General features: G+C 53.1%; 3 protein-coding genes across 3 annotated transcripts; 2 read left to right on the plus strand and 1 right to left on the minus strand.

The window, feature by feature from the left end:
- Positions 1 to 639: 639 nt before the first annotated feature.
- Positions 640 to 1,228, plus strand: PG985_007029 (uncharacterized protein; the record flags this gene model as incomplete). The annotated part of the gene is made up of 2 exons (XM_066826798.1): positions 640 to 807; positions 887 to 1,228. 2 exons carry the CDS (start codon positions 640 to 642, stop codon positions 1,226 to 1,228), a joined length of 510 nt encoding a protein of 169 aa, XP_066684473.1.
- Positions 1,229 to 3,657: 2,429 nt separating this feature from the next.
- Positions 3,658 to 4,870, minus strand: PG985_007030 (BRCA1 C Terminus domain-containing protein; the record flags this gene model as incomplete). The annotated part of the gene is made up of 2 exons (XM_066826799.1): positions 3,658 to 3,895; positions 3,996 to 4,870. 2 exons carry the CDS (start codon positions 4,868 to 4,870, stop codon positions 3,658 to 3,660), a joined length of 1,113 nt encoding a protein of 370 aa, XP_066684474.1.
- Positions 4,871 to 20,751: 15,881 nt separating this feature from the next.
- On the plus strand, positions 20,752 to 23,004 carry PG985_007031 (cell pattern formation-associated protein stuA; the record flags this gene model as incomplete). The annotated part of the gene is made up of 3 exons (XM_066826800.1): positions 20,752 to 21,427; positions 21,489 to 21,621; positions 21,675 to 23,004. 3 exons carry the CDS (start codon positions 20,752 to 20,754, stop codon positions 23,002 to 23,004), a joined length of 2,139 nt encoding a protein of 712 aa, XP_066684475.1.
- Between the last annotated feature and the right edge of the window lie 2,341 nt (positions 23,005 to 25,345).

Here is a 25,345-nt window from a genome sequence, read left to right on the forward strand (position 1 = left end):
AGAGAGGCTTTGACAAAAACAAAATCTTTAGTCGGTTGGACCCCTGATGCACCGCTTGCAGCTTGTTGCATTGCAACAACAGGTCTATATTACATGAACAATGCAAAAGAGATTCGGGACCTGCCTACTGCTAGGACCCCGGCCCAGGTTCGCCTTTAGTTGACAAGACCTCCGGGATAGGTTACCAAAGCTCTCACAGCAGTCAATCAATAACCTAGTAAATCCTCGAAGAAATGCGATAAGTGTGTCTAGGAGGGAGGTAAATCACTGCTCAAGATCAGCTGTTTTGGTGGTGAAAGTGGTTCAATGTTAGTCCAAGTCTTTCTGACCGTTCCTTCCATTGATCAATCATGCCTCGAAAGCCTAGAATCGCCTGTTTCCTGTTTCCCTTGTTCCCACCCACCACCTTCCCTCACCCCAGAAGCCCCCCCGGCAGACGCGTTAGAGCTCCAAATCCCCACGCGTAATCCATCTTTCTTTCCCTCCCCACCATTAATTGATTAATTGAAGCTCGAGGTCCATCCGACAACGCAACGCAACACGTACCATAACAAAAGCATCAATAGTGGTAACGAAGGTATCGTCAATTACACATCCTTGTTCAAAACAACAGCCTACCCTCGGAGTAACGATCCCACCATGTCCGGCTACAAGACCGCCAAACGTTCGCGACGCGACGACGACAGCGACAGCGAGGCAGAGGTCGCAAAGCCTACCAAGACCACTAAGAAGGTCAAGACTGGCAAGAATGCGAGTGAGGCCGAAGGTGGAGTGGACAAGGATGCCGAGGGCAATTCGTTCTGGCCGGTAAGTTGGCAGTCTACTCGAGATTTGTTTTGGTCTGGTGTGTTTCCAAGAAATACCAATCTTACCTGAACCGTCCCAGCTTACTGCGACCCGTCGCGTCGTTATATCCGAGTTTAAGGGCAAGCCCCTGGTCTCTGTTCGCGAGTACTACACAGACGCTGCCGGCGAAATGAAGCCTGGCAAGAAGGGCATCTCTCTTACTCTTGACCAGTGGAACAATCTGATGAAGGCATCGGGAGAGGTCAATGCTGAGTTGTTAGCCAAGGGACACACTGTCGCAGAGCCTTCCTCTTCAAGCAGTGCGCCCCCTGCTTCAACGTCGGCCACGAAGCCTTCCAAGGACACCGACAAGCAGAAGAAGTCGAAGAGGGCCAACATTGAAGCTACGAGCGACGAGGAGGATGACGAGGACGAAAAGTAGTACACTACACCCGAACCCGACGAAAAGGAGTCGCGAGGTGGGGAGGATAGCTCAAGCGACGAAGAAGAGGAAGCTCTAGAAGAGGTGGATCAAGGCGGAAGACATATGGTTGGGCAGGTGCGCCCGGCAAGTCTTCGCCCTTCTCGCTAGGTAATAGTCGTGTCGAGGCCATTGGGGAGTATGTGCTACACGATTCGGGGCGTTCTCGGTAGGCCTTCATTACGCTTGATGCCCTTTGGAGAGAGAACTTTTGACAGCTTGGCTAAATGTTGCTTGCGAGTAAAGAGGTTGTGGCAACCCAGGTCTAGAACAGAGCAGTCGTGACGAATGATACCCATATTTTCTTGCTATCTAGATGTTCTGCTCATTTTTCCTTGTCCCCAGGGCAATGGTCGCTATTCTAGAAGTCGCGTGTATTACCTTCTCAAACATACAGTTCATTCCAAGAAGAGTGATACCGACATTGAACGCCAAGATGGAAGGTACCTACATAGTCACCTTTCATCTCGTCGGCGAAATATGGGCTCACATGACATGCTCAGACGCACGTACTGAGCGCCTCCAACAACCATGACAGGGACACTACAGTGTCCATCATAGATTAACTAGAGGCGGTTTGGGCAGGGTCGCCGCGTGCTTGCGATCAGGCTGCCTAGAATTCCTAACCTATTATCTTCACTATGCTAACATGCTGTGTAGGTACACATCTGTTCTCCTGGCAGCCTTGCCCAGGGACCTGTTTCTCCTGTCCCTTCTCCCGGGAGCAAACCTATTGTGTCATCGTGTGACCAGCACAATAGCATTTGACAGTCGAGTCAGAAAAGGGGGGGGGCCTGAAGGTTGAAACGCTGAACGCTGGACGCTGGACGAAGGCTCGCCGGCGGCCGAGGAAACTGCCGAATGGTGTGGAGGCGGCTGAGGGTAGGCGAAGAGAGAATACAAGGGAACGAGGCGAAGTCTAACGGGGTCAAGGGGGAAGGGGTCGGACCGGCGCGCAAGCGAGAAACCAAGGGGGGTAAACTGATCCTTTCAACTTGACAGAACTCTCAACAAAAGTCGGTGGTTCGTGTTGCCGTCTGTTCCGATTTTACCTCTACGTCACGAAACCTTGCCTCGTCAGATGTTATGGGGTTGCTGGTGATGTTTCTGGTTATAGTCAATGTCTTTTTCCCTGTTAGTTGTCTGTTTTTAGCTCTGCAGAGGTCGCTATAGAGAACGAGCAAGGGGGCGGCGGGAGTAAGGAGGAAAAAAAAGGGGGGGAGGGGGGTAAATGTTGCATCGGCACTTTAAAGCGCTCACGCGCTCAAAGAAAACGAAATCTTAGTCCAGCATCAGTCGAAGTATGCGCAGGTGTTATGCAGGTTGCGGGAAGTTTAGAGAGGAGGAGAACAGAATAAAAAACGAAACAAAACAAATATCCGATCCCTCGAAGGTTTCGTTCATCTGCGGGATCAATCCCAAAAGCTGGCCGACGTAGGAAGGAAGGAAGCCTTCCCCCTGGAATTCCCAAACTCTCCACAGGGTGACCTGCCGTCAAAAAGCCGCCGCAATTCTATTTATGTCGACCGCCAAACCTTGATCACGTACCTCAGGAGCAGAAACACTCTCCGGGTCTTCTGCTCCATGCTTCACGCCCAGGTGGTGCGGCTTGGCTAGCTGCTTTGCCGCTGTCGTCGCAACTTGCCAGAAAGACGCCGCGTAGATAGAGCTTCTAGAAGCATATGCATGCGGCAACAGACCTTGGCGATGCCTCGCATATCACATCTATACCACCTTTGGGCGGAATACTTCGACCGGTCACACAGGGGTCGTCCCTAGCAACATCTCAACAAATATATGAACCATGGGTGATCTCCGTCCTTGTTGCACCAAGGGTAGATTCAGCCTCGCGGAGATGGGTGCGATGAAGCTTGTCACTCCCGGGCACTCCCTGTCCACGGAACAGGAAGTACCAGCGGCAACGATGAAGTAGCGGTACGGCACGACAAGTGTGAACAGCAGTTCGAAAGCTGTTCCTTGTTAGCCGGCCCAGGAGGCTTCCCGTTTCTCTCTACAAGCGAGCAAGCTAATTCTGTTCCGGCTACAGAGGCACGTCACAATGAGATGATTATACTGCAATAGCCTCCGTAGTAATAAACACAGGGGAGCCGCATCTTCCCTTTTCGGTCCAGGTACCACAGACCCTGTAGCCGATGGATTAAACATTGATCTAAGGATATACCTCTATGACCAAATTCCCAACGCCGCTCGGCGACAAAATTCGCGAGCCACAGACCCCCCGTGTGTATGCAGTCATAGTGTCTAGTTCTCTACCTTGTCTATGCAAACCCGGTGAAGCTCAATGCAATGCAATGCCAGTCCAGTCCAGTCCAGTTTATTTTCCTACCCCCTTGAGTGTATTTCGTGTATCGTACAATCATAAATCGTGTTCAATACCTCTGCGCACTGGGCGGAGGCGCATCCCCTAGTGTATCTGAAGGGGCTGGATATAAACTGACCCCTGAGCCTTCTATGCAGGATTCGGCAGAAGAGGCAGCCAGAGCAGGGGGCGGCGGTGTTGACTTGGAGTCTGGTCGAAAAACGCTCTGCTGTCCCTTCGACGCTACCTTGAGATTGCCGAACCTCGCCTCCGGTAGTCTTTTGCCAGCTTTGATGCTCTCCAAGACCCTAGATGAAGTCAGCCACCTGCGAAGGGGTAAGAAGAGGGGGAGGAATCAAGAGATGAGAGGAAGTCAATCGTAGTCAGATAACCGGATCAGATACGCACCATTCGACGCCCACAAACTTTACCGCTGCACCCCGTACTTTCTGTATCTCCTTCTGCAATTTGCTGCCGGCCAGCCCACCACCAAAGCCCCCGCCCCCACCGATCGGGCGGCCCAATATGACATGCGTGACCTGCTTGCGGCCAAGGTGTGACGACAAGCGGCCGCCATTCTTCGCCAGGACGTGTTTCAGCTTATGATCCGAGATCTGGGGGTGGGTGCTGCCGTTCACGTAGATGACGACCCCGGCAAAGAGCCGTCCGGGTCCCTCTTCTTGGTCTGGCGATGGTCTCTGGTCCTCGTTCTCTGCTGGCTTAGCACACCCCGCCGGCCTCTCCCCTTCCTCCGTAGCCTTTGCCTTTGAACTCGGGTCTCCCTTGTTCGGGGCCACGGTGGCAGTATCGACCCCTATTATAGAAGAAGGGGTTGGTGGTAGTGATGTAGAAGCAGGGGACGACAAGGATGACAGACTCCTCTGCATAGTCCCGGGCTTCGCCAGCATGTCCGCTACCGAGCAGCGCGCCCTCGCCCGCAGCTCCGGGGGCACCACCGCCTGGAGCTTCGGGTCCCAGTGCCTGGCGCCAGCCCCGACGGCGTCGGATACGCGCTTCGCATCGCCGCGGAACTGCGAGTGCAGCTTGGCATTGCGGGAGTCGCGCCAGCCGGTGCTGGCGCCCAGGCGGTTCTCAGCACGCTGATGGCCGGACGACGAGGAGTTCCAGGGGTCGAACGAGGTCCCGAACTGAGGCTGGGCCGCCTTGGTGGGCGACACCCCCGGTGTCGTCGTCGATGCTGCTGCTCCCCCCACGGCCCCGGCGGGCGTTTTCGGCTTTGCGGTCGTGCCTCCCGATCGTGGTGGCGTTGGCGGTGGCACCATTCCAGCACCCCTCCTATGATCCATGCCCGTTGGGGATATTAATAGGCTCTTTGTGATAGTGGCGTTTTCTGTCTGCTTGCTTTTTAGCAGGCTATGGCCATGTATCTGTTTGATGCTTGCTGTTAATTGACAAGGATGTCCATCAAAGAGGTACTTTTTGATCGACTTCGCCTTACCACCACATGCCGATTTGGGGAGGGCTAGATAAGTACTTAATCACCATCTAAAAGTGCAGATGTGACAAACCCTTCAACCGTACCTCTCCCGACCAAATATATCGTCGATTGGGGAGATTGCGAGGCTACAGCATAAAGATTAGGTGCGTACCTAAGCTAGATCAATCAACAATCAACCATCGACATCCGCCACCTCGACAAAGCGACGGGATCTCGACTAAGACGCAAGCGCGATTCAAGCGCGTCAACACGTGATGAGATGTGCATAGTCTTAAAGCACATGTATGTAATGCATGCATTAAACAATCCAATTGGCGTTTTTGTGTAGGTGGTTAGCGGGGTTGGGTGAAGGCTGATGGATGTGCGAGATGCGCGCGAACAGACTCGTTCGTACCGTCAAATGCAAGCCACGGTCTCAGCGGCATGTACATGTATGCGAATCTTGCAGTTACCCGTGGCATCAATATCTCTCTTGCATGGCTACAACCGGCCTCATGTCCTTCTCTATACACTCCGGGGGGGGCTATACTGCCAACACATCCTGACCAGCCTTTGGCTGACCTAGACAATATTCATTGCGACCCACGAAAGAATGGGATAAAGGAAAAACGTTGAGCATGGCTGGCTGGCTTCGAGCTCCGCCTCGAGGCATTGGCAAAACGAATAAGCGCACCGTGGCAAATCATCTTCTTCTCTGGGAGCAGCCGGCGTTCGAGACTCGGCCTTTGCTTCGCCCATGTTCCGAACGCGCGCCAGAGAGAGGAAGCTCCAGCCGAGGACCCAATCGGGTATGCGACAAATTCAGCGACTTCATGTGCTTTTTGGGCCTTGCCTGAAAGCCCACTTACAACATCTGACATATGCGATGACAATAAATAAGCTATATGGTATTTTCTAGCAGTATAGCGCGGCTTACCGGGGGGTAAATAAAAGATATGAGACAGGATCGCACACCAAAGAGACTTGCTTACGTACGTACCTACCTACCTACATACTGCCTTACCTACTTTATCCATTATGTCGCCTGTCTGTCTTGTACTGGATGGGGTGGAAGTCTTATGTAAGACAGGCGGCAACCCAGACACCGGCGGCCACATCATGGAGTGGGTTTTGGGAGGATTGCCATTGATTGTTTGCTTGCTTAGCGGAACGAAACGGCTCCCAGCCATACCCTCCACCACACTTGACTTGCCTGTAAGAATCGAAGCTACTGTAGCATCTTACATACGGGCTAGCTTGAGGATGATGAGGACGATGTAGATACCGCCCTGCACTGCGCTGCGCTGCGCTGCACTGCACCATGCTAGACCATTTGATGGATCGATAGCAACAGCAGATGTACAGCAGTCGAGCAGGGTAGGTAATGTAGGTAGGTATCAATTGATGTAATGTAGGTCTACCTAGTGGTAGTGGCAGTCATGGTCACTTGCTACAGGCCTTCTATTTCTGGGCTCCCCGCTCCTCCCACATTACATACCACCACACCATCCCACTTCCCACCTCCCCGCATTGCAGCTCACGGCGGTCGTCTGCTTTTGCAGAAGATGGCTGCCTCTGCTGCTGCTGTCATTCCCTAATGCCCCCGGAAAACTGTGGGAACCCGTCGACCTAGAACATCAGACAGCATGTTGTCTTTGTTGTGACTTGCATCATTGATCTCTCTCTCTCTCTGCTCTGCTCTGCTCTGCTTTGCTCTGCTTTGCTGTGGAGGAGGCGAAAGAGGAGGCGGGTTTCTTTTCGAAGTTGCCGTCATAACCTAACCTCCTTTCGTTCTTTCGATTTGCCTGTCACGTCAGCCCCCCCTCCGTGCAATTGACTGAACGAGCCAAGGTTTGAATAGTGTGGTAGACGTGTCAATCATCAAATCATTCGTGGGGGCCGTAACCCAGACAGAGAGAGACACACAGCAAGCAAAGACAATTGATACCTGGGACACAGACACACGACACACGACACTTCTCTCCCCCTTCGTCTGCTCTCTTTTCTCCTATTAGCTATTGGCATCTCATCTCATCTTATACCATCCCATGCAAGCGGTACTGGGAGCGTTGAGGCGAGATTTACCCGTTGACGAGTGCGTGCTCGTGCAGGCCTGCTGCCCGCTGCTGCTGCTGCTGCTGCTTGCTTGACGGATTGCTTGCAGCACCCGCACTTCTGCACCCTTCGTGCTTCTGTATATCCCACTCTGTTGCATAGGTCTATATATTCCTACATATTTCTACATGCAAGTGGCTACATATGACTGTGGGCTCCCCAAGGCCGTGCCTACATACATACAAATGCATATACATGGGCATGGAGAAGGCGTGCAGGGAGGTCATCCCATCCTGTTTCTGGGACTGGATCGTTCCGCATAGCATGGATCGGAGAGAGCCTTCCTGCGGGCTGTAGGTATAACGGGCTGTATTATGATGATGCAAGCGGGCAAGCCCGGTCCAGGGAAAGGGCAGAAACCAGCAGCAAAGGCCAGCAGGGCCAGCAGGGCCAGGCCAGATGAGGGAGGGAGGAGCTGGCATCGACCAGGCGTTCATGCAAGATGGTGTCGTCCAGGTCCTGGCTGTGGACGACATGCCCCTCTGGGCTGGGTTGCCGCTTTGGCAGGCCGCCGAGGGGAAGCAGGAAACGATGCGTGCGCGAGCGCGCTTCAGGGCATCATCAGGGAGTGGCCCTCGCCTCGCCTCTCGGCCTCTTTCTACATACAGGAGATACAGGAAACACTGATCTCCCCGGGCCCGCCTTGCTGGTCCGCACGGCTGCATTCCCGCGCTCCTGCCTGGGTAAGCACTGTACCGTTTCGTCAGTAGTAGCCGTCGTCGTCGTAGTAGCCGTAGCCGCAGTGGTAATAGTGTTGTAGGGGGCCGCGCAGGCCTCCTCAGGTGTCAGGGCCTTGGGCCTGGCAAATTGGGCGTGCGTCTTTTTTTTTTTTTGTACCAGCATTGCTTGCCATCCATCCCTCATCGCCACTTTTATTTTCATGTTCCCCGAACGGGAGCTTGTTTCCCACTCATGCAAGGCGCGACTGGGATCATCATTTCTAGCAATCTCTTACCTGAAGTCATTCCCGATCTGTCGTGGGGTGGGATTCGCGAAATAAGAAAGGGACCAGCACCAAGAGACAAGGCCCGAAAGAGGGGACTGGACTCGGAGAGCCTGGAAGGCCGATGGGCAATATTTCGCTATTAGCTCCAAAGCGGAAACCAAATCATACAAACTCCCTGAGTTGAGTCCCTCCCTTTCCCAGCATCCCGGCCGGCACCAGGATCGAAATAGCTAACCACAAGTGATTGTCTGTCGCGGGTCGTTAGAGTTTTAGCAGCGCGGCGGATTGTGTGTAAGCCTTGCTCCATCTCTTACAATAGGTACAAGGGTAAATTGATTCAATAGTGTCTCTCCCTGCTGCGTGCTTGTTCCGAAGTCATTGCAAGGGGTTCATTGACGATGGGTGACGCCGACACACCGAGGCTCGAGTCCAGACCCAAGCCCTTTAATTAAAATCACATACACGGCTCCTCATCATTTGAGGTCTTACAGACAGGCATCAGGCAAAGATTGCCCACCTACGCGATGCAGCATGCGAATCATAGTTGCTTCTGCTTGCTGCTTGCTTGCTGCCAGGGTGGTTGGGACGGGTTCTGGGACGGGGGGTTGTGGGTGGCTGTGTGGTGGCCGGTCAAAGGGGACTGACTGGTGCCGGTGCTGGGTGTGTTGATGAAGGGTGAAAAGGGCCTGTGGGGTTTGTTTCTTTTCCCTGGCAGCCAGCCCGGCCAGAGTTAGCAGTGTGTTCACTCCTGCCACTCCCACACGATACGGCATCGACCATTTCCATCATGCAACGGCGCGTTTTGCTGGCCCATGTGGTGGGCCAGGTTGTGAGGCCTTTTGCTCAATCGAGTCTCGACCTTTGGTCTAGTTGGCTGTGAATGCCGGTAGCTTTAGCTGCTAGCAAACGCTATCCTCACGTTAACGGCGAATCTTTGCCGTGTTCAACAATGCATAGGTGACTAGAGATGTAAGTGCGGCTATGTAGTCGCATCGTCCTAGCCGCGCATTAGACAGACGCAGCTAGCGGCACCTGACATGGCACACAGATAGATGTAAGATTCATCTACGTCAAAATCCCCGCCAGGGAGCAAAAGAGGACCTTTGGTGAGTGGGTTGTCAATGTTCGCTCTACCGTCGCAGCAGCAAGCAGACCAGACACGCGAGACGATGCCGCCTGGACCACGACTTCCTCCGTGTCATCCCGGTCCGCGATCAGGGCCACGATCGCAGCAGCCAGAGGATACCTACATACTTCACTCGCACCCACTTGATAGATTAAACTCAACGGGAGGAGACCGACTCATGAAGATCTGCGTAAAAAAAAAAAAAAACCGTACGAGTAGGAAGATAACTGCTCCTACCCAGGCGACATGAATTTTGGGTGGAAGTACTCTGTCTGGCCCGTCAGCAACAGGGGCCCTTGAAGCCTAGGATCGTACGCATGCCAGATCCCCGACCCCATCAGAGCGTGTGTGGGAAGATACGTACTCGACCAGAGCCCACACACACACACACACACATGCACGCATACAGTATGTAGGTACATACCTGGTTCGGCGGGCGTGGTACGCGCTCATTCGAGAGGGATCAGGCGATTTCCCTCCTCACTTGACAAGGACCAGACAAGGCAGGAGGAGGGATTAAGTCGGGAGCCCAATTATGATATTGTACACATGTACATACATCCATGATGTTGTACGTGTAGTCGTAGATAGCAGACCCCGTTCGGAATGACTCTCGGCCGCCCAACCAATACCGGGTAGGGGTTCTTTTCAGCGTTGCGGGACCGGACGACTCGAGGACGGTTTGCTTGCCTCTTTCTTCTTCTTGCCCAACCTCTCCAGAGTCCAGCCACCGAGGAGCGACGGGAACACTCATGGAAGCCAGGAAATAAAGATGAGAGTTCCCGCTTGCTGGTTTAGCTGTCTCTCGGGCGCCAAGCGGCTCAGACGAATGAGACAATTGGACCGGTTCTTGCTTGTCATGTTCAACCTTATGAAAGATGATGGCGAAGGTCGCAACCAACGACTGACGATCATCGGGACGCGCGACAATACCTAGATAGACCTTGTACAATTCTGCATTCGAAGTGGGAGGAGGAGCAGGAGGAGCAGGAGGGCCAAGAGTCAAGACAGGGATGCAGGCGAGAGGAGAATGAGAGGGAGGAAGGGATTACTGCCTACCTCCTACCTAGCAGTACCGTAGGACTGTACCTACAGGCGATAGTAGGTACTTGGCGGGCGGGGGCTAGCCCAGAGGGTGTTTCTCTAGAGAGAAAGTAGCGGTGAGAACCCCACCCGAGGAAGCTTGGACCCAACCTATTTCGCTGGGCCTATCACACCGTCGCACAATGTACCACTGGCTTCAATTCCTGCCTTCTTCCTATGTTATTGTCCACAGCCACTGCTTGTTGTTCAAAATGGTTGTGCGAGGGTTCAGATACCAAACAACAAAAGAACGTGTTGGCGTTTCGCGACCACAGTGTCCAATGCACTGAGTATGATGTGTCTCTAGTCCTAGTAGCATATTTCTCTCTCTCCTTCCTGGATCTAAGGTAGCTAGGCAGCTGTACGGATGGTATCTAGAGTATTCGTTTTCTTATACCAAGCTGCATTTCAAGGGTGGTTTCTTTTGTCACCCCTTTCCCACGCATCGCTACGTTGCGTGATAATTAAATTTCCAAAGTTCAGACGCCCCACGCGATGCCTGCGAATAGAGTAGAAGAGATGCGGCCTGGTTGGTCGAGTATAGAAGTTGCTGAGAGTTTGCTTTGCCACCCGGCTTCTATACTGCTGCTACTTGCATGATCACTACGTCATACTGCCTGTGGCCTGTCTATGAGGCGGCTTTGTAGACTTTACAGAATAGGAATTTCCCAGGTTTGATTTTTCTGGCTGTCGTTATCGATGGTGATGCCAATGATAGTATTGAGGCTATGATTCAAGGTTGTGTCCGATTGGTTCTTGTCCTCGGCGACGCGTGTGAGGAGTATGTATGTGGCATCAGTTCTGGTAGACTACACTCTAGAGTCTTTTCTTGGTTGCTAGTCGGATAGTCGTGGTAGAGGGAAAAGGATGTCGCGCATTCATTCCATAGCTCATCCACGTTCCATTCTCCAATTGGGCCAAGATTCTCTTCTCTCGGTCCACAATACTAGTGGATGGTGCTGTCGCCCGTGAAAGTCAATTGGACGTACGTACGAATAAAACAGTTCTGGCGCGCCACAGAGCAGCAGTTGCACTTGGTAGGAGTCGAGATTCTTTGCACACCCCCTCCTCCTCCTCCTCCTCCTCCTCCTCCTCCTCCTCATCATCAAGATCATCAAAACCATATGAAAAAATTCGCGATCCCATATACACACTGCCTGGGTAGTCTATAGCACTGTATGGGACGGGGAACATAAGTGGTGGTCCTTCCTCACCCGGTTAAGGTAGATGCAGATACGTAACCCCCCAGCCAGGCGTGTGCGTGTGTGCATAATACCCTGGATACCACCCACAATACCGCGTGGGTGTGGGTTTATCCTCTAGTACGGAAAACGGTCCGCGTCTGCAGGAAGGGCTTGGCGGAGTCAGGACACGATAGGTCGGATATGTAGACTTATCAGCTAACCTACAGTAGCTGGGGAGCGGGTACTCCATTCGACGACGATATCTGGCCCGCCGTCGGCTACCAAGTGAAGTCGACGAACTAGCATACGTACGATGAAGCAAAAGCATAGAAGAATTGCCAGAGTTCTTCTAGCGCCAAGGGCTCAAGTCATGAGTGGCCCAGCCGACTGAGAGAGACGCACGTTGGCGGCTTGGGGGGATCCTGCCACCAGAAACAACCTCCCAGGCGCGCTGCGGGATTGAAGATCATTGAGGGGAACTGAACGGGCAGGACGGGATCGGATTCTTGAGTTTCGGTCTTTGCTCCACTGCTGGCTTATGCTTTGCTAACTGTCACCTAAAGAAAGAAAAATCTCCTAGCCCCTAACTCTAGCAGAGACTTGTTGATTGTGCCTTGCCTGTTCAAGACCAAGTGTGGTAGGTGTCGACGTGGGTCCTTCTCATTGGCCATGACCAGGAAATGCGAGTGGACTGCGCGAGTACTTGGGTAGGGTCGGCACTGTACGAAGCTGCGAATGGAGGCAGCCAGGATGGCACGGGTAAGCTGATAAGCGCTACCTACATGCGTTAGTCGGATGCAGTAGTACTTGGGGCATTACTTGGATGCTCCAATGCTCCAGGTACTGTTGCAATCAGTGGAATAAGAAGGGCACGGCAAGGGCATGTAAGCACTTGGGAGAGATTCTGACGAGTCGGAACCTTGAGACCAAGTACCGAGGTGGGCGTGTACGACATTCAACCCCCTTCTCGAGCCGCCTCTCCGGCCACATCTTATGATCGGTAAAGTACCTCCCTCCCTGTGGCGGTATGCATACAAGTAGACGGTACGGCTTGCTTTTTCCGAGATGCTTTCTCGAATAACTCGCCAATGAGAATAGGCAGAAACAGCAGTGTGGTGGTAGCAAACATGGGCTTTCAAAACCAGCCAAGGGTCCGGCTCCCATGTCCCTGGGACGGTGAGACTCTCCCACTCTCCCAGGCCTGGTCGGAGTTGATAATATATGGGCAATATCAAATTGCCCCCCTAGTACTGGTAGGAGGAAGGAATGTCAGGACGGCAGCAGCCCGATGAAACGCCCCGAGACTACCACAGGGCACGAGCCATGGACGCCTAGGGAGGTCCATTTGCCAAATATTGGAGTTCACCATGGGGGTCATGCATGGGGAAAAGAGATTGCTGATTGGGCAGACGCACGATTTGCATAGCCGCTGCCCGCTGTGCGTTAGGCCGCTGCTGGCTCATGCAAGTGCTCAAGCCCGTTGAATGGGGTCCCCTGTATGGGTGGTGTGTGTCAAGCAAGCACTCGGGAAGCAAACCATGATGATGATGGTGGTGATGATGATGATAATAATAATAATAATAATACTCAATAATAAGAATAATAATAGCAGAAGCTGATACTGTCGATCTTTGAAGCCGTGACGACTTTCAGCTGACTGGCGATCCAATTGACCCCTCCAGTTGGGTTGAAACGCCTTGCCACGTCGTGAAGGGCACAGGCGCAGTTTGAACTGAAGTGAGGAATATACGAGGGCCCGTTGTGGTTGTTGCACGTGCGGCCGATTGTGTACAACAGACTTGGTATGTTTTAGCTCCCGTCCACGGCGCTGAGATGCTCACCGTACTCCGTAGTTGCCAGACGTTTACTGATTAGCTGATACTGTACTCTCTAGTAACGGACACTTACCACCTGCTACTTACTCCCGTCCCCCAGCGGTCTGCTCGGTTCCGAGGTATCGTACCAATCAGCAGGCCTCGTGAGGCAGGAAAAGAATCACATCTGAGACCCATGGCTTGGAAATAACCAACCCGGCGGCCGGCCCACCGGGAAGGGCGGAATGATGGGCATCCTTTGTTCAGTAAGCATAGCGGGTCCCGCCTTATCGACAGAAATTGCTATGGGCGAGCGACTATTCTAGATCCTGGCCGGTTTCTGTTGAACTGAGGCTCTTTCCGATATAGGTCGCCCTTGATCAACAGCTTGACGCCACCAGCCATAGGAACCATCAGATCTTCGCTGAAGTGCATGGTGCATGGTGCATGGTGCCGTGCAAGACAGCATTTCCCAGCCCGCGGCGCATCAGTTTTCATTTTGTATTTAATTCTGTGGGAGGCAGAGCGCCTGGTGACACATTTCTTTTCCTTATCCACGGGAGAGATTGCCTCCCCATGCCGCAATAGACGGTGGAGGCCACAGCTCCTTGCCGATGGTGCTCCGGAATCGACCGGACAAACGGGCAGTGCTGGCTCCGCAAGCTAGCAACCCCCCTGCTCACGACTCTGGTGGTTGAAGTTTGAACTCGCTCCGAAGTGAGACAGAAGAACCCTTGAAGAGGTACGAATCTGGATCAACCCAGCGATCGACAACCATGTGGCTCACCGCGATCATTTAGGCTTTGGCTAGCCCGTGCTGAACCCGACGTGTGCAAGCTGTCTGGCTGGAAACACACATCTTCAATGCCATTTGACTCGGACGCCAGCCAGTAGGCAGGAGCCACGAGCCAGTCAGCAAACCACAATGGTGCCCGCGCTGTCAAGCCACGTTCTCCTGTGTGGGCTGGGCTGGAAGACAAGACATCCAGCCTCTTGAGGAGTCTGATTTTTATTTGCATTGCTGTTGTTTTAACTGTTACGCTTAGTTCACTAGTAATGCTGTTGATACCGTTGTTGAGTCTTGCGTAGACTTCGAGGGTCAGTCAGGCCAAGATTTGTTTCCTGCGACGGTGCCCCCCGTCCCAAACACATCTTTGTCTGATATCTGCATACAGTAGCTACCTAGGAAAAGAGAGACGACCACGAGGGAGTTGATGACTGGATGAAAAGCAGAAAATATTGATCCCCAATGGGTTTCCCATCGCCTAGACGGCTCGCCATGCCCTGGGCGGTTGAACACTTACAAGGTGGATAGGGATCTTCTGGTCTTGTAGAACGCTGTCCGCGGATTGTGAGGGTTAAAAGATGCTGCTCGAACACTGTTGCGGAAATGTTAATGCAAGTGGCGGTCTTGGCGTAAATTGTCTGATAACCTGCATTGCAGCATGTTGAGGCCAAGCGGAATCTCGCATCGAGATACGTAAGTGCTGCAGAGGGAACCATTGAGGCGTCTCCTAGTTTGCTGCAAGCCCCACCATGGTATGGGCAGATTTATCTCATGCGTCTGATGCTCTAGAATTCACAACCTAGCCGTGACGGGCACCGAGTCTCGCAGGCGGCGTTTGGGTGACGGAAAGATGCCATAAGCCCCAACGGCGGCGACGCGACTCTTTCTTTTTCACTCATGTGCGTGTGCGTGTGTGTGTGCGTGTGTGTGTATGCTGAGCGGCCGCGCCTACGCGACTGCAACTGCTCAACGGTTCTGTAACCATGGCCATGAACCTGCATGGCCTGAAGTAAGCAGGTAAACATCGGTACATCGTGAGCCATCATAATGTATGTGCGCCAGGGAGGAGGAATCAATGGATTTTAGAGGGGCCAGACAGTGGAGCCTCAACTGCACACACACAGCTCCATCGACGACTCGATAGCAAATGTGTGGCCTCACCATGTGTTGCCGCACCCGGCCACAGTCGATATAACCACAAGGTTGTATGTAGAATGGTAGGTAGCTCTTGAGGAGCGTGTGTCCAATGTCAGATGCATCGTGCATTGCAACCCCAAAAGACAAGTGTTACGGATGTACAAGCTGGCGTGACACAGCTTGCAGCCATTTGCGTAGAATGCGGTAACGACGGGCGCACAGCGGAAAGATAGCAGACAGTGAGACCTTGCAGCTGCGCGCAGCATATCGGCCATATTCTTCCTCTGGGCTGGTACGTGCTTGCATATTTTCTTACGTCCGTTGGAGCCGTAGTGGCATTACGGGTCTTCGACTCCTCACCGGGAGAAGGGACTCACGATTATGATGATGATAGCCATGAGGGGACTACACTACGGATACTGCTGCGCCTGAGCTCGGGGCAGGCAGAGAGTCAGGGCTCGCGCCAGAGGCATGGTCTCGTCTGTGCCATCTGACCAACAAAGACCAGAATAGACGTACGTTCTTGGCCGTCTGTGAGCCCGAGAGACAGCCATCACCTCAAATCTGAGTTTGGCAAAACGTCTAAAGATGACGATGCAACCCTCAAATCAATCGAATGAGGTTTTTGGTCGTCGTCCTCTCTGCATTTCCCGGAGCAGGGGCCAACTGAACAGAAACATAAATACTTTTAAGCTCACAGAGCGCCGCAGTTGCCAGATAACATGCATGCACCCAGGCCCTGGTCTAATGTATATGTGTATGTACGTATGTATGTTATATGTAGTAGCTGTCCATGTATGTACAGGTAGCGCATGCATTGGTTGCCGTCTTGACTGACGGGCCCCCTCGTCGTCTCCAGCCAAAGATACCTTCTACTTTGGTCCAACGATGGAAAGATCGACGTCGCGCGCACTTATTAACTTCCTCCAACACTTATTGATCAAAATAGACATCGGGATCCATGAGTCGAAACCGACTTTGGCTCTGACTGATTCGGCAGAGGGCAGGAAACACTAATAAGCCTACAAGGTTACTTCCTGGGCGACGGATTTCGCAGCCAATTGATGAGTTATTCCCTGGCATCTCGCGCGATTTTGGGTTAGATCCAGCTTCGGTCCGGATGTTGAGAAGTGCTGGTGATTCAATCTCAAGGCTCTGGGTCCCTGTCATGGTCCCACTACAGTGGCCGGGATCTGTGAGCGAGAGCCCAACCAGGAACCCTGCTTATCCTGTGCCAGTACGAAAGAGGGGAGGCGATGGGGAGCGCAAGACTCGAGGAATAGCTGCGATGCCGCTTGCAGTGGGGTGAACGAAGCGAGGCGATTACTGGTACTCTAGCACTGCAACGCCTTGGTAGTTCATTTTCTCTATGTAATTCTCTATTGGACGCTTGGGGCGTCACTGCCCATGGTTTGGTTCAGAGTGTTTCCAGACTGTGACGGCGGGCGGATGACGATAATACCCGGGCTGGGTGCTAGGTGTTCATCATATTGCTCACGGGGCTCAGCCACCGGCAAGAACAATGCGATTGTGCTCGAAACGTTACCCACATCGTACGTAAAAGAAGGTCCGCAGCTGGCGTGCCCTGAAGGAGATGAACAAGCGCTTCACGAGGCGCCAGCGGGCCATGCTTGCGGATAATACGCTGTGGGGAGCATATGGGGGGTGGCTCTGTGTTCTGTCTAACAAAGACGAAGATTGACGTCTGGACGGGCAACCTGTAAATGGCGTGCGGTAGTTGATGCCTGAGAGCGTTTCCGTGTTCCCAACCGAAACTCCTGACTGGCACTCGAGAAGATTTGCCGCTCGACCGTCCGTCGAGGCCGGCAGTGATGGCATGACCGTATGTACCTGTATGGCTACCACGAGGTGATCTGGTGCTTCTATTTCGACCTACTAATGACCACCCCGCCGTAGGAAATAACGTCGCTACAGCAGCATAATTGTCCTCCATCTCTATACGTGGCGCACATAGGACATACATAGGCCAGGATGCTCTCGCCAGACGACGAAGAAAGAGAATAGGTAGGCAGAGCATTGAAAGTAGCTAGGCATGTAGTCGTAGACGTACCGATCCGAGAAAGCCACCCAAGCCACCAGCGTCTCAGGAACCCAGTACGGGAGATATGAACAAGGTTCTGGTGCCACGGTGCCATGCCTGATCAGTGTGGCCGTTGGTCGGTGAGAGTAAGGGCTGACGGGACTCCCACGATTTCCCGATTCCACTCCTCACTCGCTGGATTGACTTTCGGCGCAGGCCATCTGGCGATCCCTACCTCTTTGGGTCCTGGACAGGTGTTGCACCACGCACTGTGCTTCTCTGGAACGAATTCTTCGAGATTCTCGAGTTAAATGCACGACTAGATATGTTTACGACGACCGACAAGCTCATCTCAGGCGACCTGCCCCAAGTCCCTGCCAGAGTAAAATTAGGACCCATGCCAGAGCCGCTGGGACGAGATATATTCTTCTCTCGTACCAGCTGATCGCAGCCCCATGGAGTCTGGGTGCGGTCTCAACAACGAAGCTCTCAGCATCCATGTTGGGGCTGGCGCGGCTTTGAGAGAAAATTGTCTCGCACAGTGTGCAGAGCCGTTGAGGTGATGGTGGTGGGCGAGAGCAGGTCGCTAAAACAACAGCAACGAAAAAACGTCGAACCGAGTACGGCTAGATATGCTGTCCGTCTGTTGATGAGATCACGAAGAAAGCTTCCCCGGTCTTTACTGAACAGTGACCACATCTCCGGATGCTCCAGCTCTTGGTTTTCTCGGGGGGGATGGACTGACTGCTACTGTAGAGCAGATCAAGTTAATTCTGTAATGCAAACCCCACGGTGAGACCCGTGCTTGGAGAGATCGAGCCTACTACTGCATCGCTGCTATCCATAGCAGTCAGTGGCCTGTCAAAATCTCTTGCCCAAGGTGCCGAATTGAGGTCTTTGGTTACCGCCAGCCAGCCCGTAGTCCCACCTGCTGCTAGAACACCCCGCTATTGTACTTCGCGCTGGACAGTGCGTGCATCTCTGCGCAGGCCAAGTGGGTTGCGTTGCGGGCTGGCCTGTTGTTTCTTCCCTCCATCGGTCCAGCTCCAAACATGGGACAGACATGGGAGACATGGATGAGGGCTGTACATGCCACCTTGTACACACAGCCGGTGGATATCGAGAACCAAAAGGTTTGCTCCAAAAGGAGAAAAAACGACCCACAGCAGCCCCATGTACATCCAGCGATACTTACATGATGGAGAAACTCCCGTAAAGAGCGACTCTCCATACTTACTCTACTGGGGCTAGCTCTTCTTCTCTGGTCGAAATATCTTTGCAGGTGACGACTATGCAACCTACCTACTCCCATAGAGCTACACGTAGCCAGCACGTCTGGGGATTGCATATTGCAATGTTGTTGCTTACTCTGGCTCTACTGGCTTGGATAAGTAACCACAAAGTGACGATGAGAAGAGAGGATAGGCGGGTGTTAGGGATAGGCCCCAATTGGTACCGCCGGGCAGTGTCAAATGAGTGACTGAATGAAGGACTTTGAATGAATACATACCAATTCATCAAACCAATCAATCAATCATCAACCGCCTGCTAACTGTATTTTCTTTCTCGCGCGCTCTCGCGCGTTGCTGGCCCTCGCTGTCTGGCGTTACATTCGCTCCCCTTACCGGTGCACACCCCCCATGACGAGCTCGGCTCACACTCACACGCCACACTTGACTTGTCCGTTGTACCACCCTAGCTTGGAAAGTAGACGGTAGAGAAAAAGGTAGGTCGGCCGGGGTCCTGCTAAGAGCGAGACCCCCCATGTCCTGGACCTATCTACGACCCTAGTAAAGTCGACCCAACCTCCAGCCCACTACGACCTGCCCCGGCTCGACAACGCAAAACCCCAGCAAAAGTAGTGAGCAGGAGAGCGAGAGACCCAGAAAAGAAGCAGGGCACCACTTTCTCGCTCTCCCGGGCGGGGGGCCATCGCCAAATATACATTGTACTTGCTGTACTGTATGTAAAAAGCGAAGGGGAGAGAAGGAAAAAAAAGAGAGGAACAAGAGACGAGAGAGGGGACAGCAAGCCCATCCATCCATCCATCCAGCGAGAGAGAGAGAGAGTATCTTTTTTTTTCTGGCTGCTGCAGCGCGCAACGTTCTCGCAGGGCTGGGGTGTTCGTTTCTCTCATCTCATCAGTTACTTGCACTCTTCTCTCGTTCATCCTGTGCTGCTTCTCTCAACTCCTCCCAAGGTACAACGGGTACGGCCTCTACCTCCCGTCTACCGTCTGATTCTAATCTCGACTTTTTTTCCTGCCTCCTCCTGCTCCTCCTCCCTTCTGCTTGTTCTCCCACCTTCTCATCCGCCCCAAGAAGAAAACCTTCTTTTTCCTCATTCTCTTTTCTTCCTCTCAAACACGGCCCGTCCGACCTCCTCTGTGTTTCCTTGAGTTGCAGGTCCATCGAGGTTGGAGAAGGTATGTGAAGTGACCCATAATCGACGTCTCCATCCCGTTACTGCTGTTCCTGCTTCTGCACCTGCATCCTCCGCGCAAACTCTGCCCAAACCCCAAGTTCTTTTTCTCCCCCAGGTGCCCCTGCTTTTGCTTCTCTTCCCATCGAGCATACGCAGCTGTATACAACTTTGTAGTTGTGACGACAGGTTGATTGAGAAATCTCGGGGCTTGCTTAAGAGTCCGGGAGCGCCTGCAAGAAGAAGACGACGTTCGTTGTATGTTCAGTGCTCGCTTCGCATATGGTGGAAATAGTCGCTCTCAAACGACCCCACGCCGCTTGTGTCCAAACCCACCATCACCTGCACTTCACCAAGGAAAACCCGCTTTAAGACCAACGAGATCGGCTGTACATGCTATTATTGCTCGTTGACCTGCGCTTCCTCTTCCTGTCTTCCTTCTAGACAACTTTTTTTTCTTTCTCTCTTCTCTTTCTCTTGCATCACCACTCGCCGTCGGGGACTTTGCCTTGCCTTGCCTTTACTGACCATCATAGTATCTGATCAGTACTTCGACGTGTAAGCCGCACAACGAGCAACAGTCACCATCCTGCTGCAAGTCACCGGCTCGCTACCCTGCGACCCGCCCAGAGAACTTGTCGACGGCCACTTCCTTGGTTTCCAAATTACCATTCTGCAGCTATTCCAATAGGGTCGATTCAGTTGAATTCGCAGACACATCTTTTGGTCAAGGTGCCTTTCGAAGTGTTCCAGCACTCTGCTCGAATTATACGCCAATCTCGCCCACGACGCCACAACGCTTGCACCGGTCTCGAGCTCCAGCATTGCCTGTCGACCAATCGCATTTGACAGCAGATCAATCCGTCGTTGCTTGTTCTGCTAGCAAGCCCTGTGCCTTCCAAGTCGTTGTCTGTCAGCCGAACAGGATTTGAGATCAAGTATCCTCGAGCCTCAACGGCAGTTTGTTCAAGCCGTAAAGCTGGATCTACCGCCGATTTCCCATACGCAAGCCCGGGGAACGTCCGACGTACCACCCTACTACGGCCATCCTGCCACCCAGCGCACGCCGTATATGAGCGAGAGGTTACCTCCATTGCCATTTCCTCAGCCGCCTCCCTTGGCATACTCCTCCGGTACTTCGTCTCCCCGGGTCAGCTCCATTGCATCGTCCACAAGCTCCAACGGAGAGTCGCAATCCTCATTCACATCCGCTGCCTCCTCCAACGGACCCAAGACACCTTCTCCCAACCTGCCCGTATCTGCGGCTTTGTCAGGCCCCCCTTCTCAGCCAATTGGAGGGTACGACCAGTATTCTGCAATGAATTCTGCCCCCGCTCCCGACATGTACTACCCTCAGCATATGTCCGCAGGTCCTGCGCCTTCTCCCCAGACTGTAACTTCCAGTGGCTTGTCACAATATGGCCACCAGCCCGCACCACTTTTGCACCCGGGGCACGCCCAGTATTCGGCACCCTACCAACAGCAGTACGGCTACGCAAATGGGCTGACTTCTCCCCAATCTGCGCCGCCTGTCGTCTCCAACTCTATGGGCCCCGCTCAAAACGTCCTGCCTCTGCCTGCAGTAAATCAACCAGGCATGGGAAGCCAGTACACTACCGGCATGGACACCACAGGACAAGTGGCGCCACCTGGTATGAAGCCTCGTGTGACGGCGACGTTGTGGGAGGATGAGGGAAGCTTGTGCTTCCAAGTAGAGGCCAGGGGTATCTGTGTCGCACGTCGTGAAGGTTAGTTGAGGAAGCTGAGTTTCAATCCGTCAGGCCGCAGAGTCGCTAACAATGGCTGTAGATAACCACATGATCAACGGCACCAAACTGCTTAATGTAGCAGGCATGACGCGTGGTCGACGAGACGGGATTCTGAAGAGCGAAAAGGTCCGACACGTTGTGAAGATCGGACCAATGCATTTGAAGGGAGTTTGGTAAGCATCCCTGGAACGACAGATATGAATCTAAGACTGACTCATTCCCACAGGATCCCTTTCGAGAGAGCGCTGGATTTCGCAAACAAGGAGAAGATCACCGAGATGCTGTACCCTCTCTTTGTCCACAACATTGGGGCATTGCTCTATCACCCGACGAACCAGACTCGGACCAACCAGGTGATGGCCGCTGCCGAGCGCCGGAAACAGGAGCAGAGCCAAATGCGTAACACGCCGGCTCCCGCACCTCCGGGAGGTGTTCTGCCCTCCATTCAGCAGCATCACCACCATATGGGGCTCCCTCCTCAATCGTCGCTTCCCTCGCACAACAGCTCAGGACGGCCATCTCTTGACCGTGCTCACACATTCCCGACGCCTCCTACCAGCGCCTCCAGTGTCATGGGCAACATGGGCGCTTCGGAGAACTTCCAATGGAGCCAGCAGAACATGAGCGGTGCTCCCAGCACGAACCCCATGTCGATCGACACCAGTCTCAGCAATGCCCGCTCAATGCCTGCAACCCCCGCAACGACGCCCCCCGGCTCATCGATGCAGAGCATGCAGCCTTACCCTCAAGGCACCCAGCCATATGACAATTCCCGTGGAGTTTACAACACAGCGACCCATCAATCCCCCTACCCGGCGTCCCACAGCAGCCCACAGGACCGCAACTCCTACGGACAGCCCAACTCGTACATGAGAAATGACATGGCTCCTCCCACTGGCAGGCCAGCAGCTCCCAGTGAGCAAGATGTCAAGCCCCCGAACGGCATGATGCACCAGTCACAAGCCGGCGAGCAAGTTCCTCAGTCAGCCGGCGAGGACGAGACGGAGCATGAGGGCGAATACACTCATGATAGCGGGGCGTATGACGCCAACCGGACAGCCTACAACTACAACGCGCCCCCTGTTGCTCCTCTATCAGGCGAGCATTCCCACCTTTCCCCTGAGATGACGGGGTCCCCAGGTCACCAGGCGGGATCTGGCCGTGCCACTCCTCGCACAGCAGCCCCGCCCCAGCCATTCTACGCCCAACAGGGATACAACACTCCCCCGCGGATCCCTCCTCCTTCCAGCAACTTGTATAATGTAATGAGCAACGATCGTGGAGCATCTAACGGCGGACCGGGTGGCGACGTGTACGGCTCTCAGAATGACATGGGCGGCTCTTTACAGAACGGTTACGCTCCCCCCATTATGAACGGCGCTGGTGGCCCCATGAAGCGCGGGCGGGACGATGAGGACGACCGGGCTTCGAGCGGGAGCCTGGAGCTGAAGCGCCGGAAGACGCTGACGCTGATGGACGGTCCCGGCCCCATGCCCGCGCCGACTTTTGACGCCATGAACCGACCCCCGTCGACGTTATCTCAGCGCCGGCGGTAATGCTTACGATTCCGCATATGCGACAAGGCGCGAGTGATTTATTGCGGCTTATTTTATCGTTTATTGCATTGAGAAAGGTGTTGCGGCATTCTACTCCAAGAGGCGATCTGCTTACGATTGGACTCCTGCGGGACATAGATTGCGACGCCTGCTACGACGACGCTCCTTCGACTTTTCCTTATCTCTTGTATTCGTTCTTGCCACGAGATCATCCGGCATGTTTGGCCTGCACCCTACAGACGCGATGACGAACCTTACGACACTTGATTCTTGCTTGTTATTGAATGCCGCTCAAGGCTGTGTAAATGGCTCACGATTTGACGCGTTGCATGGAGGACTCTTTAATCTTCTTGGCAAAAACACATCCCTTCTTCACACCCGACTTAACTTTTATGCCGAGCACGACGAGAAATTGAGCAACGGAGATGTCCCCGCCTATCATGAACACTAGGCGGGTAATGTTGATCACGAACGAGGCACATTTGCTACTTTTACTTTTTTTTTTTTTTTTTTTTTTTTTTTTTTTGGTCCTACCTCGGTCGCTCAGCCTCCCAAAAAGAAGAGGGGAGTGCCTGGGCGGTACAGAGGAATTTTTCCTTGAAATTACGACTTGATGACGACCAGTTTCTTCTTTTCGAAAAAGTGCGGTGTCACTGTGGGCGTGTTGTTGGAAATGTCTTGATGGGGGGAGCAGGTTATCGAATCCCTCTGAGGGTTTCAAAGAGAAAAAAAAAGCTTTTTGCTTGATACACAGCAATTTAGAACCTAGGCTACGCTACATACAAACGAGGCCGATCTATTCGATTAGCTGACTTAGGATTTTAATCGTTGTCTGCCCCCGAACTTGAGTCGCGTGATATGCTCGTGCAGTGCACGACCAGTCTTTTACCATCCATAAAAACCACGGGAGATAAAGTATAGGAGGTCAACAAGACGCTATGATATGGTGTACATCAACATTGCATAAGGCAACCACATCGATGTCTCGAGTTGCATATGGAATGTCTACAGGTTCGAAGTTACCTTTCTTTCCAGCTCCCCCCCCCCCACATCCCCTCCGCGACACAGTACTGCAAGGTGAGGTTTTTAAGTACGCCGTTAAGGATTCCTCTTTAGCCAAAAGTTGCTACAGTACATCATGTTGTACCTTCCCTATCTATCCCCTACGCTGCGAGGAAGAGTTCATTTCAGTCCCCAAGAAAAGACAGCTCCTAATCTTGACTATGTAGGTGGGAGTGCTACGCGCCGCTGTGGAACTTGAGATGGGTGGGTGGGTGAGAGCCAAGCCCCTACACAAACGCAACGGGCCGTTACTTTCAGAAAAGAATACATGGTCTTTTACTGCTTGTTGCTGCTCCTTCCGCAGGAAGTCGCACGAGAAACGAATTGATGTGCGGGTGGACCAAACGGGTCTATCGCGAGGTCAGGAGTCTAGGTATACTGATGCATATTGTGAATCAGACACTCCTATACGGGATATGTAGTGATTGTAACTGTGATTGGTAACCAATTGATACCAATGTCGTCCTCATGTCAATGCTCCGTGGGAGCGGGAGTGCTGGGCGGTTTTGAGAAGGGTAGGGCTGTGTGCCAGGAGCAGGCAGTATACCAAGAAGCATGTCCAAGTACGTATACGGTATGATAAAATCGGAGTTCGTATCTTTTAAACAGCACAACCAGTTCCAGAAGTGACTCGAGGTTGATCTTCGTATGGTTCTTGATTTGATCATGGTCATTGTTGTGTATACGTAAGTGTGTGTGTGTGTGTTTGTGTCACCCGTGCTCGTACCATGTATTATTGATGTGTATATGTGTGTGTGAGGTCTCTGGGGCGGCTTTTCCTGGTCGGCCTGACTCTAATAAACACGATCGACCCATCCATCCGGGTAAGGAGAATAATGCAATGTCACGACCCGGCCGCCTGCTGGCCCCCTCAAATCACACATTACCCAAAAGACTAGCTCACGGCTGGGGGAGGGGGCGGTGAGAAAGGGAGCCATTCAAATGGCGGCTAAGGTATCACCACCATGGGGGTGGGTTGTTCAGCTTCGTGGGAGGGAAAACATGATGTGTCAAATTTGGGGAGGGGGCATTTGTCGTGAAATGATTGAATGATGGGCACCCGCCATGACTTGGGTCATCCGGTGGCACAAATCAATAAATACAAACCAAGGTGATGGGGAGCAAGATAAGAGGAGGGTGAAGAGGAGGAGGAGGGAGGAAGGAGGGGCCGAGTTATACGAGACATTCATTCCTCGGTGCCGAAAGCGTCCAGTCCGTCGTCCGGCCCGAGACCCGTGAGCAACCTGATGGGCATCATCCGACCCAGACACACGGCCTA

The sequence above is a fragment of the Apiospora marii genome (assembly GCF_038362585.1).
Source record: "Apiospora marii strain CBS 49790 chromosome Unknown utg000004l_segment0_segment1, whole genome shotgun sequence".
In the NCBI taxonomy this organism is placed as follows: domain Eukaryota; kingdom Fungi; phylum Ascomycota; class Sordariomycetes; order Amphisphaeriales; family Apiosporaceae; genus Apiospora; species Apiospora marii.